Source organism: Oryzias melastigma, linkage group LG17, assembly GCF_002922805.2.
Source record: "Oryzias melastigma strain HK-1 linkage group LG17, ASM292280v2, whole genome shotgun sequence".
Lineage (NCBI taxonomy): Eukaryota > Metazoa > Chordata > Actinopteri > Beloniformes > Adrianichthyidae > Oryzias > Oryzias melastigma.
Genome location: NC_050528.1, coordinates 28225155 through 28246481, shown reverse-complemented (window position 1 = coordinate 28246481; position 21327 = coordinate 28225155). Strand labels below are relative to the sequence as shown.

At 43.2% G+C, this 21327-nt stretch overlaps 1 protein-coding gene across 2 annotated transcripts in view; it reads left to right on the top strand.

Moving 5' to 3' along the window:
* The window catches only part of ankrd12 (ankyrin repeat domain 12), a 47301-nt gene extending 27178 nt beyond the window's left edge, over window positions 1-20123 (top strand). Inside the window, exons 3-13 of one of the 2 annotated variants that reach the window (XM_024281005.2) lie at window positions 2787-2937; window positions 6251-6322; window positions 6725-6865; window positions 9373-9576; window positions 9761-9903; window positions 10503-10650; window positions 12626-16881; window positions 16958-17056; window positions 17132-17275; window positions 17357-17452; window positions 18948-20123. In XM_024281005.2, the coding sequence (XP_024136773.1) occupies window positions 2787-2937; window positions 6251-6322; window positions 6725-6865; window positions 9373-9576; window positions 9761-9903; window positions 10503-10650; window positions 12626-16881; window positions 16958-17056; window positions 17132-17275; window positions 17357-17452; window positions 18948-19133 (5640 nt within the window). In that variant the 3' untranslated portion in view covers window positions 19134-20123. The remainder of the gene's footprint in view (window positions 1-2786; window positions 2938-6250; window positions 6323-6724; window positions 6866-9372; window positions 9577-9760; window positions 9904-10502; window positions 10651-12625; window positions 16882-16957; window positions 17057-17131; window positions 17276-17356; window positions 17453-18947) is intronic. The other variant, XM_024281014.2, reaches the window with a different exon arrangement.
* Window positions 20124-21327: the final 1204 nt, after the last annotated feature.

The window sequence follows — 21327 nt, the reverse complement described above, 5'->3', positions numbered from 1 at the left end:
GAAATTGATAAAGGAAAGCGCTGTAGTTGATAGAGGAAAGTACTGATGTTGATAGTGGAAAACACTGTAGTTGATAGGTGAAAATCCAGAAGTTGATAGAGGAAAATGCTGAAATTGATAGCTGAAAACGCTGAGGTTAATAGAGGAAAATGTTGTAGTTAATAGCTGAAAATGCTGAAGTTTATAGCCGAAAACTCTGAAGATGATAGGTGAAAACGCTGAGGAAATTGCTGAAGTTGATAGAGTAAAACACTGTAGTTGATAGCTGAAAATGCTGAAGTTGTTAGAGGAAAAGGCTGAAGTTAAAAGTGAAAAACCCTGAAATTGATAGCTGAAAACGCTGTAGTTGATAGCTGAAAACGCTGAAGCTGATAGAGGAAAAGGCTGAACTTGATTGAGGAAAACGCTGTAGTTAATAGCTGAAAACCCAGAAATTGATAGAGGAAAGCGCTGAAGTTGATAGAGGAAAGCGCTGAGGCTGATAGTGGAAAACCCTGTTGTTGATAGCTGAAAATCCAGAAGTTGATAGAGGAAAACGCTGAACTTGATAGCTGAAAACGCTGAAGTTGATAGGTGAATACGGTGAGGAAAATGCTGAACTCGATTGAGGAAAACACTGTAGTTGATAGCTGAAAACGCTGAAGTTGTTAGAGGAAAATGCTGAAGTAAATAGCTGAAAACGCAGAAATTGATAGAGGAAAGCGCTGTAGTTGATAGAGGAAAGCGCTGAGGTTGATAGTGGAAAACCCTGTTGTTGATAGCTAAAAAATCCAGAAGTTGATAGAGGAAAACGCTGAAATTGATAGCTGAAGACGCTGAAATTGATAGCTGAAAACGCTGAAGTTGATAGGTGAAAACTTTGAAGATGATAGGTAAATACGGTGAGGAAAATACTGAAGTTGATTGAGGAAAAACACCGTAGTTGATAGCTGAAAACGCTAAAGTTGATGGAGGAAAACGCTGTAGTTGATAGCTGAAAACTCTGAAGTTGATAGCTGAAAACACTAAAGTTAAAAGTGAAAAACGCTGAAGTTGATAGCGGAAAACGCTGTAGTTGATAGCGGAAAACCCTGAAGTTAATTGCTGAAAACGCTAAAGTTAAAAGTGAAAAACGCTGAAGTTGATAGCGGAAAACCCTGAAGTTGATTGCTGAAAACGCTAAAGTTGATAGCTGAAAGCGCTGTAGTTGATCGCTGAAAACCCAGAAGTTGATAGAGGAAAACGCTGAAGTTGATAGCAAAAAACACTGAAGTTGATAGGTGAAAACCCAGAAGTTGATAGAGGAAAACACTGTAGTTAATAGCTGAAAATGCTGAAGTTGATAACTGAAAACACTGAAATTGATAGCTGAAAACGCAGAGGAAAACGCTGAAGTTGATGGAAGAAAATGCTGAAGTTGATAGCTAAAAATGGTGAAGTTGTAAGAGGAAAACGGTGAAGTTAATAGTTGAAAACGGTGAAGTTGACAGCTGAAAACGGTGAAGTTGATAGCTGAAAATGCCGAAGTTGCTAGAGGACAACGCTGAAGTTGATAGAGGACAACGCTGAAGTTGCTAGAGGACAACGCTGAAGTTGATAGAGGACAACGCTGAAGTTGATAGAGGACAACGCTGAAGTTGCTAGAGGACAGCGCTGAAGTTGCTAGAGGACAACGCTGAAGTTGATAGAGCCAGCTTGATTTTAGCCAGCTAAAATATTAATTAAATGCCCGATTAGCCTAAACAAATAAAAAAGCATAAGCTAGCCAAAACAGCTAGCATGAAAATATAAGACGAACTCCATTACAGCCTAAAAACTTTTTAAAAAGCTTAAATTAGACAAAATACAAAATCCACCTGAAATATTTGCTAAAATCCCGAATATCCTAAAAAACAAAAAAGCCTAAGTTAACCATAAAAGCTAGCATTTAGCTGAAATATTAGCTTAACTCCTAAATAGCCGAAAAATACCTTAATAAATGCTAAGTAGTCCAGAAAGAATAAAGATAATCTGGGTAGTTTTGTCATTTCTGAATCAGAAGGTCTTCATGTCCAATCTTCGGTCTCCTTTCAACAGTTGCAGATCCTTCAGCTTTGCCCAGCTGGCTCTTTGCTTCGCTCAGATTAAAGAAGCAGCACATTGCAGACATTTCCTCCTGCCAAAAATGGATTTTACTGCACCTGAGTGCAGCTCAGTAAAAGTAAAGGTGCTGAAAGCGTTTTGTCTGCAGATCAGGCCGCCAAACCCACATAAATAATAGACATAAAAAAAAAACACCGATGCTGGAATTTTTTGTTTTGATCTTTTGTTATAGTTGATTTGACCTGTTGCTCTGAAGTTTTTGCTTTACTCTCCTGCAGCATATTTTGACATTAAAAAAGTTTAACTTTAAGATTTAATAGTAGATTTGTTATTTTATTTTTTTAGAATTCAGTATTTAAAGGTTTCTGGAAGTATTTGTACATCCTCACACTTACTACCTTCATAATCAACTGTTGCTTCTAGTGTTTTCCTCTTGGCAGGGAGCTGTGACATAAAGCCTGCTTCTAATATAATCTGTGCACACTGTTAGATTAGTGTCATGTTTTAGCAGGCTCTGGTTCCACCCAGGAAACATGTGTTTGTTTGCTTTGCTCAGCCCATTTTTTTCTCGTCAGACTAGTTACCTGAGCTGAGAATGGGGCTGCTTATGGTTTATGTAAGGTCACGATGCCTGTAATGTTCACACACAGACACGCATTTTCAAGATACTTTCTAATCTCATCTGCTCTCTCTTCCTGTGTTTTTGTCACCATCCTTTCTAACAGAGCAAAGACAAGTTGTCTCCGTTCACCAAAACTCCCAAATTGGATCGGAGTGAATTACTGGGGAAGGAAGGAAAAGCCAAGTCTTCCATGAAGCGCAAGCTCTCCTTCACTGCAAGTCCGCCCCGGACGGAGGAGCGGGACTCAGACACTGGTGAGGATTGTTAGGTTCCTCCCTGCTCCTCCTCAAGCTGCCATGCTGCTGGCTCTCTGCCATGCCCTTACACTGCCCCCTGGTGACTGCTAAACTGCTTGTTTGCAGACTTCTCAGTAGGTCAAACTCACAACCGGATAAACAGTGTGTGTTCAAATGCCACACTGTGGGTTAAGTTTACTGCAGCCTCCCTTATAAGGCCTGGCCCGTTTAAAGTGCTGAGCGTTCATTCAGGAGTTTTTCCATCTTCAAGCATCTGAAATGATGGCAGACCTTTTAGGAAATCTTGATGATCATCATGTGGACATAACATTATTTAAGATGAGATTTCATATCGAATGCAAAACGGAAGGAGAAATGAGTGAACATGCATACGTTGAGAACCAGAAAAGTTTCAAGTTTGAATGACTGGCTGCTGATGGCAGACTCGGGAAAGACGAGTTTAAAACTGTTTTGCTGTCTTACTTGTACTGGGGTAGATGTTCATAGTTGGTGTTGGATGGATTAAGACTCGCTGAGGAGTTTTTATTATAGTCGTGTAGTGCTGAGCGATATGACAATACTAATTGTGTGTGGGATAGAAAAGTGTCCAAAAGTGTAATAATTTACAGAAACGATCCGATTCACAAGAGCCTGGATCCATTCAAATCCACTCAACTCAATTTTGAGTTTACACATTTGTTTAGAAATACAGTAATAATCTACTATATGATTTGCATATATTTATATTATTTTGAGACAGTTCGCATAATGTAAAATGTATTAGTGAAATAATGAGATTGTTAATATCATATAGTGTTACATGGATTCTCTAAAGGAGAAGTTCTAACTAAAATGTTCAGATCATTAACATTGGAAACATTGTTCTGCTTCTCCTGGAGGACGTTTTAGTTTGGACACCAGGTGGCGATCATGCTACAGAAGTACACCTCAGTCTAGTAGAAGAAGAAAGAAAGAAAAACAATGTTATAGACCACAAATAGTTACTTTAAAAAAGTTGTTTTTCTTTAAAAGACTTTGGAAAATTCATCCCTGTGAGTTTATAAAGATGTTCCTTTAGTCAGTAATGTATGTTTAGGTCGACCGAGTGTTAGTATTAGCCGACCTATGGGAAATTCCATTAAACATTAGCATCAAGCTAGATTACTAGCTTTATATGCTAAACCGATTTATACTTTAATAAATCGATTATTGATCTAAAAACTTAAATCGATTCATTGATTTTATCAACCCAGCCGTAGTTTATCATGCCATTTCTCTTCTATCTTTTTTATTTTTATTTTTTTATTGCTGAACTTTTGTGCCAAAACGTGTTTTCCTACTAAAAAACATGAAAGTGTAAAAAAATGTTTCTCATTTTTAACAATTCAATTACATCCATCCATCCATCTTCTTGACCGCTTTGTCCCTTTCGGGGTCGCGGGGGTGCCGGAGCCTATCCCGGCTACTGATGGGCGAAGGCGGGGTACACCCTGGACAGGTCACCAGTCTGTCCCTCAATCACACACACATTCACTCTCACATTCACACCTAGGGGCAATTTAGAGTCACCAAGTAACCTATGAAGCATGTTTTTGGACGGTGGGAGGAAGCCGGAGTCCCCGGTGAAAACCCACGCATGCACGGGGAGAACATGCAAACTCCACACAGAAAGGTCCCAGCCGGGATTCGAACCGGGGCCTTCTCGCTGTGAGGCGAGAGCGCTAACCACTTGCGCCACCGTGCAGCCCAATTCAATTACATATCACTTGAAAAAAATAAAGTCAGAGAAAAGTAAGTAATGACATTTTTGTCATTTTTTTGAGAGAATAAGTGAAAATAAACTTTATTGTGATATATATCGTGATATATATCGTTATTGTGATATAAAGTAGTTTATATCGGGATTTACATTTTTTTTCCATATCGCCCAGCACTACAGTCGTGTGTCATTTCCTTAACTTTTTCACTTCTTCATCAGTAGGGGGTAATCTTCATATCAGTTTGTGTTTGCTGATATGATTCATAGTCGATTTTAGTTCATTTTAAGCGATCCAACTCACTGACCTAACATCGGTCCAGGCCATCTTTATTCAGAACTTTAACCAGTGTGACTCAGAGGTAAATTACTGCTTGTTAAAAGGGACCATTTAATTTGATTGATTTCTTTTCTATTATATGTTGACACTTTTTATCTAAACTGATCAAGCAGTGTAAACATGTAATATCTGCGGTTAGGGGCGCCCACTGTTTATCAACCATCAGTTACTAACTCTTAAAAGTATAAAGGATTGTGCAGAATTTCATCCCTTTAACAAACCTGTTCAGGAATCGTGTGCTGAAAGAATCTTCATCCAGAAGGGGGCGAGATCACTGCGCTGCCCAGAAACTAAAACTAGCACACCACCTGCTGGGGGACAAAACCCTCTGCAGCATAAAGCTAGCGTCGTCACAATGCTAGCCAGGGTGAGCCGCCATGCCGAGAGAAAAGTAGCTGCTAACTGATGAGCTGGATGTTAATAGTTGTTGTGACATTCTCTCATAAACTTGTGATTTTATCTCCCTCTCAGCATGATGGTTCGCTTATTTTTCTCTGTTAAACAGATCAGGCTGAAGTTAAACATAGAAATATATCAGATATTTATAAACATCAGATTTTAGTGTTCTTTGCAGATTCCTTTCTGTAATCCTTTGACACTCTGAAGAAAGGTAAAAAAGTAATGATGGTTTTTCTCAGCTATCGCTACACGACATTTCTTGAAATGTTTCTGTAAATCTTCATTTAGGTGGAAGAAACTTCCTGTTTGAGTTCCTGAGCAGAAGCTGAGATAAATGACTCCAGGTCTAAATTACAGCCGTCCTAATCCCAGTCTTTCATTAGTGTAAACTCTGCAGCTGTCATTTAGTCAGGAGTGTAACTGTGTGTTTACATCAGAACAAGATCTAAAAATAGACATCAGTGGAGCACATGTTTACATCAGGGCAACGGTTGGTGTTTGGTGATGTCTGTGGAGCACAGCTGATCATTGTGTGGCAGAGAATGGCTTCTTTTAGTATCATTCATGTTCCAGGGTGGCTTTACCTTCCAGCAGCTTCCCAGCTCCTCCAGCGTTAGGAGGAAGCAACAGACCACCGGATTGGACGTCCTCTCCCGTGTTGCCATGTCTCATTACGTGTGGCGGCGAGGAGTGCGAGTGTGCTGCTGTGGCTGGCTGTTGTGGAGTATAATGTGCAACGTGGAGGGTGTGAGGGCGTGAGCGTTAATGCAGTGCTTTCCCACCCTTCTTCCGCCCCTCCTCTCCCCCCTTCCCATCCTCTCTGCTTTGCACTGTAGATGACTCAGACCCAGGCCAGTCGAGTGAGACCTGGGGAGAGAGATTAGTGGCTCCCTGCAGGATATACGCAGGTAACTGCTGCAGCCCGATCCTCCGCCCCACGTCACCCACTCTGCGCAACTACTCTGCTGCAAACACACATGCACGTGCGTGTGGACTCGCCTTTTGTGTACCTGCTGCTCTTTCAGCTCAGCATGTCTGTGTTTAGCCAGAACTGACCGATCAAAGTCTGAGGGTGGGGAGCCGGAGGAGTGCCGTCTGCACTTGGTTGGCTTAAGAGAATGCTGTCTTTTTAGTTTCCTCCTGCTGTCTTTCTTTTTTGTCCCTCTTTTTTCAACCTCATGCTTGTCATCTGTTTCTCTGCGTGCCCAACAGATACAAGAGGAGGAAGAGATTGTGTTTCCTTGGTGATGACGGGAGTTTCTGTTTCAAACCTGAACCCTAAAATCTTGTATGTTTTGGCTGTTTTGCAGATAAAGACGGACCAGATAAGAAGAAGGTGAAGAAGGAGGCTGGAAACAAGAGATCGCAGGCGTCCAACCTGCTGTTTGGCTATCCTCTGTCAGAGCGCAAACAGATGGCTCTGCTGATGCAGATGACGGCCAACAGTCCAGGTTTGTGAAGCTGCCTCTAACCTAAAGCTCGTCCTCATTAGTCAGTCCTCCCAGAACTGGACCGAATGGATGGAAGTGTTTCATTGAGGAGCATTGAGGTCTAGAACATGACACTACTGTGAGTCTGGATGTGTGAGACACGGTGGCATGCAAGTTCAAACTCTGGATTATGCTCTGAGTTTGTTTTAGGTGTTGCTGTTGCTTTTGCCACGTGTGGTGACGTTTTATCCCCGTCTGCTCTGCGTATTGTTACATTATAATACGGAAAGCAGAGAAAATCTGCCTGTTTATCATTTATAAAGGAGATATTTGGTGCTGGCTGCTCCAAAGCTGTTCTGCTCACAGAAAACTGGATGATTTTGTGACATTTTCTGCTCCTCTGCTAGACAAAGCTTTAATGTGAGACAGAAATGATATCTGAAGATGTGAGAAATTACATTTTAAGTCTGATCATCTTTTGATCCGTTGTCAAAGTGTTCCCAGAGATCTATTCATTCTGATTATGAATAGGGATGTAACGATTCAGTCAAGTCATGATTCGATTCACAGTTTTAAGGTCACGATTTTGATTTTTTTCTTTTTTTCCCAACACAATGAACTAAAGGTATTTTAAGGCCAAGTATCCTGTCTTTTTGCCCCTCACATCAAACTGTCTGTTTCCCTACTAACAGAAATGATTCAATACAAATAAACAATTATACATAATACTGAAAAGATCACAAAACCTTTCATTCTCTGTTCATGTTGTGCTTCATGTGATGGACCGCTCCACACCTGCTCAGCAATTGGTCGTTACATTATAATATATGGATCCAGAGTGTAGTAAAGTTAAAAGTTATAATGGTATTCTGTTAGCTCTTTGGACTATTTTGGCATTTATTAAAGTTTTTAGGCTATTTTGGAGTTTAGCTAATATTTCCGCTACATCCTAGCTGTTTTGGCTAATTTAGGCTTTTTAATTTTTTAGGCTAATTTGGCATTTGACTAACATTTAGCAGGCTATCAGCTTCAGCATTTTTAGTTATCAATTTCAGCATCTTCAGCAGCCAAATTCAGCTTACAGCATTCACACTAGAATTATTGCAGGTAATTCTATATAAATAGTTTTTTGTCAGTTTAAAGCTAAAGATGTGTGTTTTACATCCAGTTTGTGCATGAACCAATTAGTCGACTAATCGGAAAAAATAATCAGTGATTAGCCGACTATTAAAATAATCGTTTCTGGCAGCTCTAGTAAGCACCTTGAACCGCGTTAAACACTCAGCGTGCGCTTAGTGCGTGCCCGATTTGTGCGTAGAGCTCGCGACCTGACTAACTTTCTGCATCGATGAACATCTTGAGGAGTTTGGATTGTTTTCTTACCGATTCCCGAAGAATCTTTACATCTTTAATTATGACGTTTTTAGGCAAAATCCAAATCCGTTTTCTAGGACATAGTTTCTGCAGAGCAGCAGGAGTTCATTAGAAATTCACCTCAGAGTTGTTGGTGGGACTGTTGGCGAGGAGTAAGCCCTACCCTCAATATCCCATCATTCCTTTGTTTACACTCTCCTGCTGGCTTACAGCCCCTCACAACCCCAACCTAACATTAGTGGTCCAACAATCCAGCCGTACAGTCTAGATCCAGGAAAACAAAGACGTTCATGGATCTATTCATCTGCAAGTGGATGATCAGAATGTCACACAAGTTTTTTTTCAACAATAGTTTTCGTCTGCTTCTGATTCACAATAGTTTGAATAAAGAAATACTCAAAAATGTCAATTTTCTTTATATATGTCCTCTTTCGTTACAACAATGCCACCAGAACCTGTCAAAAAAATCAACTTTTATTTGAGTGGGTCTTTAAGTCTGTCATGTTTGTGGACTTTTAAATAATAATAAAAAATAATAATAATAATACCAATGTGGAAAATCAACTTCTTGTTTGTAGAGAATTATTAAATTAATGCATTGAATTGATAAACTGCTATAAAGTCTTGCATATCTGCTGGAATTGCATTCATTTTGCGATCGGTTGGAGAGTTACGGTGCCCAAAACTGGAGTTAAAAGAATTAATTGTGGGACCCATGCATGTTGGTTATTTGTTTTAAACAGAAATGCACGATCACGTAAGAGTTTTTTAATAATATACAAGAAGTTTGTTCCTCTTTTCTCTGAACCTCGTTTCTCCTGCTATAAAGAAGCAGTGCTTTCCTGGGATGTGTCTCAGATGACATATATATGTTGTAATATTCTTTACAACAACGGAAAGCTCCTTTAATGCTTCACTAATGCATCCTTTGGGAAATAAACTTGACCCTTGACCCTAAACTTGACCCTTTTTTAATTGTGAACACGATCAACGTAATTCCAGTAGATTCTGAAGGAGAAAAGCGGCTCGATGAGCCGCTTTTCTCCTTCAGAATCTACTGGAATTACGTTGAAAAGTTTCTGTATGTTAAAAATGTTGTGTTCAAGCGTCAGTGTTAAAGGAACTGAACACAGTCTCTTCGTTTTTTTTCCTAGACTCCACACCCAGTCACCCGTCTCAAACCACCCCCGTGCAGAAGAAAGTTCCCAGCAGCACCTCGTCTCGACAGAAAGATAAAGTCAACAAGAGGAACGAGCGCGGGGAGACTCCCCTTCATATGGCAGCCATCCGAGGAGACGCAAAGCAAGTTAAGGAGCTCATTAGCCTGGGAGCTGATGTCAACGTCAAAGACTTTGCAGGTACTGCGCCACAGTGGATTATCATTTAACACTTCTTAGTTACTAATGGCACGAAGCAGAGGAACAGCTGCTGTTTCAAATGGGATACCAGGGGTTTTCTCACCCAGATGTGGAAAAAAGAAAGGGATGGGAACAACATGGAATAATGACCCTGAAAGCTGTGTGTTCTCTCTATCCTCGTTAGGTTGGACGCCTCTTCATGAAGCCTGTAATCTGGGCTACTACGACGTTGCCAAGGTTTTAATAGCAGCAGGTGCAGAGGTGAACACGCAGGGCCTGGATGACGACACGCCGCTTCACGATGCTTCCAGCAGCGGACACACAGATGTACGAGGATTTTGGTTTAAGTTCACAAGCTTAGAGAGAGATTTTCACAAAGAAACAGTCTGGACCTTTAAAGGATTTGAGTTTTTTCCTGTTCTAAAGTAACCTGTAAGAGGTGAAATCCATGAAGTAGGATTATAGATGTTTTAAGGCTGTAAACCGTCTCACTACACTGGGACCACTGTACACAGCAGAGACACTGGTATAGATGAAATGTTGCTGTTTTCAAAAAAGATGATGATCGAGTGAGAGCAAAAGAGGTTTTTGCAAATATACACCTTATGTCAGAAGATTCATAACCTCATATTGTAACAGTAAAATATGACCAACACGAGAGGCTTCCAGCTGTGATCTGTTTGCTCAGCTGTTGGACAGGACAAACACAAAAGGAGTCCTGTTTCATTGTGAGCATCAGACTCTGAATTGTTTTAATTTTTCTTAAAATGAAAAAAAATCACTGGTGTTGTTTCTTTGCGTAATTTTACACAAGTTTTTGAAGAGTCTGAATGTATTAAAGTACATATACAGTTTATATATATATATATATTCATAGCTGTTTTTTAGCAGAGATTTTAGTCCGATTTTTGTTCCTGTTTGCACAGATTGTGAAGCTTCTCCTTCGTCATGGTGGCAATGCCTTCCAAGCGAACAAGCGCGGCGAGCGGCCGGTGGATGTGGCCGACTCTCCGGAGCTAGAGCAGCTATTAAAGGGAGAGGCTTCGCTGTCGGACCAAGATGACAGCTCCTCAGGTATGCAGGAGGATTGTAGTTTGTTTTTCATGCACAACACTGCTGACATCTCTCTGTTAATGAAAGAAAAGATGACAAAACAAATGAAAACCTGTACCTTAGTATTTTAAATCCCTGCAGTCCGTCTTCTCAGCTGTCCTTTAGCCTGGTGTCATGCATATCAAATATTTGACTTATCTGATTTCTCAAGGTATCAGATTTAACCAATAACCTGTAGATAAGATGATCAGCAGTTATCCACTCACGAGAAATCAGATTAACACATATTAACACATACAGTAGGTAGTTCTCAAAGTTCCTCTGCAGTGCCTGAACTCCTTAGTTTACGTCTCTAGTTTACGAGCTTCCTTCCTGCAGCTGCATTAATGCAGGTCATCCACAGTCCTGAATGCAGACACAGGAACATCCACCTGCTTGGAGATGGTTTCATAGCATTCACCTTCTTCTTCTCTTTCTGTGCCTCAGCTTCATGTGAAACAAACCAAACAGCACAGACGAATGTCTGTCTTTACCCAGGGGTCCACAAATTTATCTGTCCCCCCCCCAATCAAAAAACGTTTTTTTTCCCCTCAATCTGGCCGATGGAGACCCACACAGAACATGACTTCATATTCCACCCTTCTGCAGTCTGAACTATGATGGGAGAAGATAGACTATTTATTGGTTTAATAGTGTTTATAGTGATTTTCTTTATTTCTCTATTATTGTTATTTTTCTTCCATACATTTTTTGGACGTCCGTATCTCTTCAACTCTTTCATCTAGTTAGCCCATTCAGTTATTAAAATATTCAGCTCTTTTTATGCTAGCTTTTTTGACTGTTTTGACAGTTACTAAGAATTTTTAGGCTATTTTAGGGTTTAGCTAATATTTTAGCCAAAGGCTAACTGTTTTGGCTAATTTAGAATTTTTTTTTCTGTTTTTAGGCTAATTTGGAGTTTAGCTAATATTTTAGCCTTATGCTAGCTGTTTTGGCTAAATTAGACATTTTAACAGTTGTTTTTTTAGCTAATTTGGAATTTAGCTTATATTTCAGATACATGCTAGCTGCTTTAGCTAATTTTTGCTTTTTCTCAGTTTTTTATGCTGTTTTGGGTTTTAAGTAAGTCTTTGTAAGTAAGTAAGTCTTTCTTTATATAGCACTTTTCACAGAGAGTAACTCACAAAGTGCTTCACAAAAGCTAAAGTATAAAACAAATCCATAAAAACAATACATATTACATAAATACAGGAAAAAGATAAAATACTATGGCAGACAGCAACTGAAAGGAAGGTAAAATACAATTAAAATATCAGCTAAAATCTTTACTAAAATTAGCTAATATTTCAGCTACATGCTAGCTGTTTTGGCTAATTTAAAATTTTTGTAGGCTAATTTGGCATTTTGCTAATATTTTATTAGCTTTAGCATTTTCAGCTGGTAGCTTAAGCGTTTTTGTTATCAATTTCACCATATTTATCTATCAGAACTAGCATCTACAGCATTCACACTAGCATGATAGCAGGTAATGCTATACATCTAGTTTTTAAAATGTTTTAGTATTATTTTTCTTCTATGAAGATTACAGAAATGAATTATTTAAATGTTTACATTTAGGCTGTGATTGTTACACTTTTTCTGTTAGCCTACAAACTGACCCCGCCCTCATCAGAGAAGAAAGCAGTTATGTGACCCTCACAAGAAAAAGTTTGGGGGCAGTGATGTTTGAGATGTCTTTATGTTCACTTTATTGATTTTTAAAGGTGGACTTTTAGTCATTTTCTATTTCTTAAAGAATTTTTGTGTTATAGTAGCTCTGTTGTCTTTCATTAACAGACAGGAGACATGGTGCATGTTGAGGTACAGAGAATAGATTTTTACTTTCTGAACCTGCTGAAAGCCAAACAAATGTTTGTTTTTTAGAAATGTTATGACATTTTCAAATATGTTTTTTCCTCTTTAAAACATCCTAATTTCCTTTCGTTCTTCCCTACAGAATCTGAAGACCTTCCATCTGTCAATCCCTCCAGCGTGGATGACAACATGGAGGACACCGACACAGAGAAGGACTCAGACGGCAAACTGGCAACCAAGGCATCGTCCGTGGCAGGACTGGACGAGTACGAGTTCAAGGACGAGGACGAGGAGGAGGACCTGAGCAAAGCCCTGAACGACAGACACATCCTGAGGAGGGAGCTGCGGCAGCGGGAGAAGGAGGACAAAGAGAGGAATCATGTGGCAGGGAAGCACAGCAGCAAAGCAGAGTCTTCCTCAAAGTCTAAAAAGCAGAAGACTCGCATCAACTGCAGCTCCGACACCTCCAGCGACGAAATGGAAAGTCTGTCCGGAAAGAGGAACTCTCCCACCTGCTCGCAGAGCTCCGAGGGCCACAAGCCGGATACCCGAGCCAAAAAGGACCACATGGAGCAGAAGGACAAGAGCAAAGTAAAGAGGAAGAGCAAAAGCCAGAATAAAAACAAGGAGAACCAGGAGGATGGCAAAGAGAACAGTAAAACGCTAGCCCTGTGTCTTTCAACTGTGTGTGAGAGCAGCGAGAAAGGTCGGGAAGAGGACTCCTTCAAGATGTCTTTCAGTCCAAAGGATGACTCCTCCGTCCACCTCTTCCACCTGTCATCCATCAAGTCTCCTAACCTGAACCACAGCCTGGCAGATAAACAAACCCCACTCAAGCAGGAAAACACTAAGATGAGCGTGCCCCTCAGCGACGGCCCGTGTCCGGTGGACGCCGTCAAATACAACCACTACGCCGACGCCGAGTTCTGCACTGAAGGCTCCAGCACCAAGGGCTGCAAGCACAAGGAGAAGAGCAAGCACCAGCAGAGAGAGTGCAGCGGGGACGGGGAGGACGTCAGCCCCTGCAAAGACAACAGCACGGACATCGGCGAGGGCGCCTTACGGAAGACGGACGTGGACGGAAAAGTAGTCAAAAAGCATAAACTGAAACACAAGGAGAAGGACAAACACAGGAGGGAGTACGAGGCCGAGCGCAGCCGCCACAGGCAGAAGGAGGCCAGGAAGGACGGCCACAGGAATTTGGAGTTTGACAGAGAGTTCTGGAAGGAAAACTTTTTCAAAAGTGATGAGACAGACGAACCTCTGGGAGTAAAAAAGGAAGCTGAAGACAACAGCTCGCTTCATAAGGCGCTGGAATCCTCTCCTGTCAAAGAGGAGAAAATCGTCAAGGAGAAACATTCCAACAGCAAGGAGAAGAGGATAAAAGAGGAGCGAGAGAGAGACAAGACCGTGAAGAAGGAGCGGAAAGAGGAGAAGCTGAAGGATTCCAAACCCAGTGAGCACGACGAAAGAGTGGAGTGCCCCGGCTCCGGCCGCGAGGACTCGCTGCAGAGCGGCATGAAAGAGGAGCTGGAGGAGAAGCCAGTAAGTGGAGTCACAGCTGATCAGGAACAGCTGGAGCCTTCAGAGAGAGCCGCACGCAAGAAAGCAGACAGGAAGCTCCCAGGAAAGGAGAAGGATTCCGAGAAAATGGAGAGAAGGCATCTTGACAAGGAAAAGAAGGTTAAAACAGAACATTCTGACAGAACTGAAACCCAGAACTCAGTGGAGCGTTGGAAAGAAAAAGAAAGAACAGGAGTCATTTCTTCCCTCTCACCTGGAGACAAAAGCTACAGAGAAAACGAGAAACCCAAATCCTTCTCCACTGCAAAAAAGCATGAAGACGGCAGGAAAAATAAAGAAAAGCCCGACAAACGCTCCGACAGGGAGCGGCAGGACAGAGACTACGGTGCAGGAGACCACAAGGAAAAAGATCGAGCAAACAACGAAAAGAGAGGGAAACCTCTGGAGAAAACCTCTGATCACAGCAAATCGGACCGATCCAAGGAGAAGGACTGTGACAGGAAGAGGAGAGAGAAGGTTAAAGATGGAGCTCTGTCCTCGAGCTCCAATCTGAAAGCAGTTCTAGACGAGAAGAGAGGCTTCCTGTCAGAGAGTGCCAAAGTCCTGTTCTCCAAATCTAAAGAGGAGGTTGTGAGAACGCCAGAGAAGGATCGTGACAGGCGAGACCAGGACCGAGACCTGGACCGACACAGGGACAAAGACCGGCACAAGGACCGGTCCCAGCAGGCAAAAGTTAGCAAGCTCAAACCCAGCGAGGTGGAGGCAGACAAGAACAAATCCAAAACCTCTCCAGCAGCACGAGACGCCAAGCCCAAGGAGAAGCGGCTGGTCAACGACGACCTGATGCAGACCAGCTTTGAGCGCATGCTCAGCATGAAGGACCAGGAGATCGAGCTCTGGCACCGCAAGCATTTGGAGAAAATCAAGCAGAAAGAGCGGGAACGGCTCAAACAGCGGCCTCTGGCCGATGCTGGCCGCTCCAAACCGAAAGAGCGGACAAAAGCAGAACCCTCTCTGAGTAAGGAGCTGATGCGCTCCAAAAGCTCTGAAGCTTCTGACGCTTCCTGCAGAGACAAGCCTCTGAAAGACGTCACCGGCGCCAGAACCGTCTCTCTGGATGGACGCAGCCTCCCCACAATCAACACCAAGGTCATGACGGCCGTGGAAAACTGTCTGAGCAGGTCGCCGCGGCCCGAGAGCGAACGCAGCGGCCTCATGTCCCGATCCGTGTCTCTAGTGTCTGTAGCCAGCTCCGAGGATTCCTGTCAGGCCGCCACGTTAACGCCTAGGAATGCCGAGTACGACTCGGACATGACCCTGGAAGCCTCCGACTCCCAACCTGCTTTCCTCCAGTCTTCCCTCGTCATCCAAGCCGCCAGGTCGCCTTCTGTCCACGACAGAGATTGCAACAGTCTTCCAGATGTTCTGCAGAGCAACCGCACTCTGCTGGCGGGTAAACCCGAATCCCAGTTCCTCAGGACCGTTCTGGACGAAGACGCCAACGCCGTGGCTGAAGGCAGAGCGGTTGACCACCCTTCCAAAGGCCTTACTCCAATCACCGAAGAGGAGCTGAGATCAAAGGAGACCTCGGAGCCGGATGAGAGTCTGCAGCATTCCGATTCAGTCGCTGATCTCCTCACAGAGAAGGAAGGGTTCCCCCCTCCACACGCAGACAGAGAACTTCCAAGCAAAAGCCAGACTCTTCCACAGCCCAGCGCGCCTCATTCAGGTTCAGCGGAGCAGGCGGCTCCTCGTCCGCCCGATCCCACTGCTGTTCGGGACGTCCCGGGTCTGACGGAGAACACACAAGGAGAAAGTCACGGAGAGTCCGATCAGCCTTCCTCGTCCGCCGCTTCTCCAGCCGCTGAGCCTTCAGCACTCGCCAAACCCTTCCAGCAGAGAGAACCACCAACATCCGGGAGTGCCGACAGCCAAGCGCAGCCAGACGCGGAGAGTACACAGATTCCCGACAAGCCAGAGGAGAACCCGGACCTCCCAGAACCAGAGGAGAAGGCGGAGAATGTTCCAGAAGGAGCAGGAAGCTCCGTGTCGTCGGCCGTCCCGGCAGACGAGGCCTCCGCTGCTCTTTCCAAAACTCAGTCCACGTCTTCTCCCGAGGACAGTTCTGTAAATAACCAAGACTGTAAGAAATCTAGAACTTCCTGTGATGGCGCCGAGCCGTGTCTCCATCCAGCCACGGAGGAGAAGACGCCTCATGAAAGTGTTGATCTGAAGGCGGAAGAAGTGAGCCCCCAGAGCTCAGAGAGCATCTCTGCCCCCCTCTTCGCTGAGACGCCACCAGCTGAAGGAGACACCGAAGGCCCGGCTGAGCCCAAAGCCGAGCTCCTCGCTGAGCCCATGGAGGTCACGCCCGCCAACGACAAACCAGAGTCCGCCGTGGAGGAGCAGAGTCCGAGCACCGCCCAGCCCGCGGCGCAGACGGACAGCAGCAGCGCCTCGGGGAGCTCGTCCCCGCGCTCCGTGGACCATGAGACCGACTCCTCTGGAGCCAAGGTCAAAGTTCGCCCGGCCGAGGAAGACATGGACCTCCACGTGCCTCACCCACGCAAGAGGAAGATGCCCAAGCTGTCGCCTCCGCAGGTGTGGTCGTCCTCCCAGCAGGAGAAGGAGAAAGGCCAGCAGTCTCTGGCGGCCATCGTGGACTCTGTGAAGCTGGAGGAGATCGAGCCGTACCAGACGGAGAGAGCCAACCCGTACTACGAGTTCCTGCACATTCGCAAGAAGATCGAGGAGAAGCGCAAAGTCCTGTGCAGCGTCACGCCACAGCCGCCACAGTATTATGACGAATACGTCACTTTCAACGGATCCTACCTCCTGGATGGGAACCCGCTCAGCAAGCTGTGCATACCCATGGTGAGTCGTCATGTCTGAGTAATGCTGACGCTTCCTGTCGCAATCGATTCAAACGTGGTTTTGTTTTACCGTGTAGATCACGCCGCCGCCCTCGCTACCCGAGCCGCTGAAAGAGCTCTTCAAGCAGCAGGAGGTGGTCCGAATGAAGCTCCGACTGCAGCACAGCATCGAAAGGGTGAGCAGCCGCGCTCTTCATCATGTCCCTGTCGGACCGCAGACACCGGCACACAACTCTGTGTTCTCCACGCAGGAAAAGCTGATCGTTTCCAACGAGCAGGAAGTCCTTCGCGTCCATTACCGCGCTGCCAGAACACTAGCCAATCAGACGCTGCCTTTCAGTGCCTGCACCGTCCTGCTGGATGCAGAAGTGTACAACATGCCGCAGGACGTCCAGGTCAGTGACGGCTTCAGGCTTTTATCAGAGATGTTAGAAATGTTTCCCCGGCAGGATGTGACGACGTTCCCTTTGTTCCAGAGCGATGACGGGAAAACGTCAGTCAGAGACAGATTCAACGCCCGCCAGTTCATGTCCTGGTTACAAGACGTGGACGACAAGTTTGACAAACTGAAGGTGAGAGTCCAGACGCCATCGTCCTGGAAACATCCAAACATTTCCAGTTTGGTTTCTAGTTCGGCTCATTTAGCCGCAGCTGAGGGAGATTAGACCGTCAGGAAATCGCTGCAGTGTTTTCAACCATCGCCTCACAGTGCGTACATGGGGGCGTGGCCTTTCAAAGGTGCATCTCAGTGGGTGGATCCCAACACCTGACCATCCATCATTCTCTTTTCCTACACTCTTTTTTTACCCCAATCTGATGCGGAGGCGTTTGATTCTGAGTTTCTGCTGATTCCAGTCCCGATCCAATACTTTTGGAACATTTAGAAAATGAACTAAATTAAGACTTTTTTTTTCTCTATTTTTATTTCATGAATCTGTGTGAATATGTAGCTTCAACAATCAAGTCAAAATACTGCAGCTATTAACTAATAAATGGTTGTTCCAGCTGATAATTAGTCATGTGAGAAAGTTTGGGGACTTTATCTTGAGGATCTTCAGAAATATTTAACATTATTGATTAGATGTGATTCACATCTCCATTGTAAAATTCAGACAAATTCATCATGACTTTCTTCTGAAATTCTTGTTGTTGTCGAATAAATATGAGGATGAATATTCATGACTAGCTCATGTCAATGGAATCGTTTTTGAGAGATTACAGATTCTTTTTTCTGTTTTTTAATCCCTTTTTCACTTCGTAGACGGTCTCTTAGCAGCTGTTTTTCTCTCGGCTTCAGGAGAGCACCATTCTCATGAAAACGAAACCAAAACCTGATTTTATTTCTGTTGAAGTGCTTTTGTAGGTTGTTGTTTGAGTTTAGGGCGATAAAACGATAATGATAGATATCGATCGAACTTTTTCTCCATGCAGGAATGAGTCTATCCTGATAGACTTTTATTTTGGAAGGGTCCGAAATAAACACTTGCAGTTGCATTTTCTCCTCTTTGGCAAGTAAAAGTTAAGATATGTCTGAATTCCCCCTAATCACTATATAGTGCGTTCGCCCTTTTCTAGAGCTGTCCAAATCTACTCATTCCAAATTTGAGTGCACTAGAAATTTCCCAGAAGTCTTTGCGAAAAACTAGCATGCATCGATGCTCACTAGATTAGCGAATAAAGACCACAATGCATTGCAGTCGAACAAAAAAATGTATTTTTTTAAGAAACCATCCACATTTTCACCGTCAGAACACAATGCAGTCATAAATAAACGTTGTGAAATGTTTGTATTAATTTGATTTTGGGAAATCGGTGACGTCATATCCAGCGGTTCAGATCCCCACAAGCGCTTTCTGCACCCGCACGCTCGTGGGGGTCTGAATCGTGCCCGAGGAATGTTTGATACGTGCGTGGAGATGTCTTATTTCTGCGCCATATGTAGGCGCCAGTTTCACATTTTTTGTGTCAAAGTTTCAGAAAAATCTAAATTCCTATCAATGAAATGTTTCGTTAATTCTCTTTTGTGTCCTATACCTGCTGTGCAAACATGATGTTTTTCTTGCGCAGACGTGTCTCCTCATGAGGCAGCAGCACGAGGCGGCAGCGCTGAACGCCGTGCAGCGCCTGGAGTGGCAGCTGAAGCTGCAGGAGCTGGACCCGGCCACCTACAAGTCCACCAGCATCTTCGAGATCCCAGAGTTCTACATTCCACTCGTGGAGGTCAACGATGACTTTGACCTCACCCCGATATGAGCAGGAAGGCCGGATCCCCGTCACGAGCTGCAGCCTGCGCCTCCCGCTAACCAGGAGGAACGTGAAGCACTTAAGGTGTGGCGCCAACACAAAAGGAGCACTTGGACACATTTGTCCCGCAGAACTCTTCCGGTCCAGCGGAGCAGGGCGAGAAACCACGACTGAGGACTCCAGTCTCTCCTGGAGTGGAGACCAAAAGCCGTCCTGGGTGGAGCGTCCGCCGCTGCGGCTCATCAAGCAGGGTCCCACAGCTGAAAGATTTCAATTGTTTTCAAAGTGTTCATACATAGTGTACAGACTCTGCTCTTATTTTTTTTTAACTTATTTTATACATAAAAATTGTGCATTTGTAAATAACCATGTAATTATTGTTTTAAACTTGTAAAAAACAAAAAGTAATAGATATTTTGATTGTAAACTCGTTCTGTCTGATGTTTTAATGGACCAAAGTTGTTTTTTATATCAAGTGTCCTCTTTGTTGGTGATGTTCTCGCTGTTGTTGGCTTAAATTCTTAAGCATGTGTTGTTCTTTTCTTTCCACCGTTCCTTCCTTCCTCATCTGGAGCTCCACGCCACAGCTGGTGTTTTTGACTTTGGCAATTAAATGCTGTGCATGCGTTGCAATGTTTGTACTTTTTCCCTGAACAGGCTGTACTGTGGTTACTTATTTGTGAAGTTTACTAAAGTGTTCCAGCTTTTCTCTTTAAGTTCCTCCTTTCCTTTTCGTTTCAGACATGGTGTTCTGTCTCTTTTGCGGCCTCCTGTGTTGTCCATTGTGTCTTGCACACATTTGAGTCTGTTGTGGCTTTTGAGGAAAAAAGAAAAATACTTTTACAGTTTAAATGTGAAATCACAACAAATCCTATTTTTTCAACATAATGCCTTTTGAACGATAGTTCTAAAAAATGTCTATTTTAATATTTACTTGTTACATTACTTGTACATATTTGTAATATATAATTGAATAAATTTTATTTGTTGTGAAATTCATTTCCGTGTTGCTTGATCATTTTCTCTGTGCAGAACTCTCCTCCACCACCAGGGGGCGCTTTGAGCAGCTGTCTTTAAATGTGGACCACATGGGTTTGGTTTAGAAGAAACTCTGAAGGTGAAACTTGAAGAGGAAAAGTTCCTGACGTTCAGGCAGCACATCTGGGAGGGTGTAATTACTGTGGTGAGGGTTTGTGTGCAGTGCATTATGGGAGATCCTCATGGCATTTTTTTTAAGCCATGCATGAAAAACAAGCTGTTTGGCTAATTCAGGATCAATCTAATGTTGATGCACTTGAAAAGAAGAGAATAAAACTTTATAGATTCCACAAAGAAGACATGAGCAGACAGACGATTGCAGCCGATCATAAATGATCCTAAGCATCAAAAACACCCTAAACTTTTGCTTTAGTTCAGTTGAATATTCCACAAACTTCCAATTATTCTGCCGATTTAATACCAAATGACACCAAACATTATAACTGTATTTAATTGCTGAATTACTTAGAATTAAGCATTTTTCATTATCGTTTTAATTTTATTGTCAACTATATTGAGAGTTAAAACAGTATTCTTGTATTTTTTTACTTTAAAAGGTCTTATTTAAGAGTTTTCTGCTCCTGTCCTGAATGGAAAAACTTGAACCATGTGACTCCGCTGTCACACGCTCCATGATGCGCCTGTCAGGTCATCAGTTCAGCTTTCTATTTGTATTTCAGCGTAAAAACGGATCAAGCTCAATCAAACCAGTCCTTGGAGTCCGTCCGAATAGCAGAAATAGATTTTTCTTTCTTAATCTGATTTATCTGAATAATCTACCATCGTCTCCCCTCTGGAAGGGAAGCTGTGCTCATGGTGTTGATAGTCAGGTATGACTCTACAGCAGCAGGGGTGTCAAACTCAACAACAGAAGGGGTCAAGATCCAAAACACACCTTCGATCTCGGGCCGAACAGGATAAACATTTATTGAACACTCTAAAACTACTTTTTTAAACTTTAAAACCGTAACTTGAATTTGGCTGCTGAAGATGCTTGTGCTGATAGCTGCAGATGCTGAAACCGATTGCTAAAACTCTGAAGCTGATAACTAAAAACAATGAAGCTAATAGCTGAAAACGCTGAAGCTGATAGCTAGCTAAAATATTAGCTAAATGCCAAATTAGCTTAAAAAAAAATTAAAAAAAACTTAGGTTAGCCAAAACA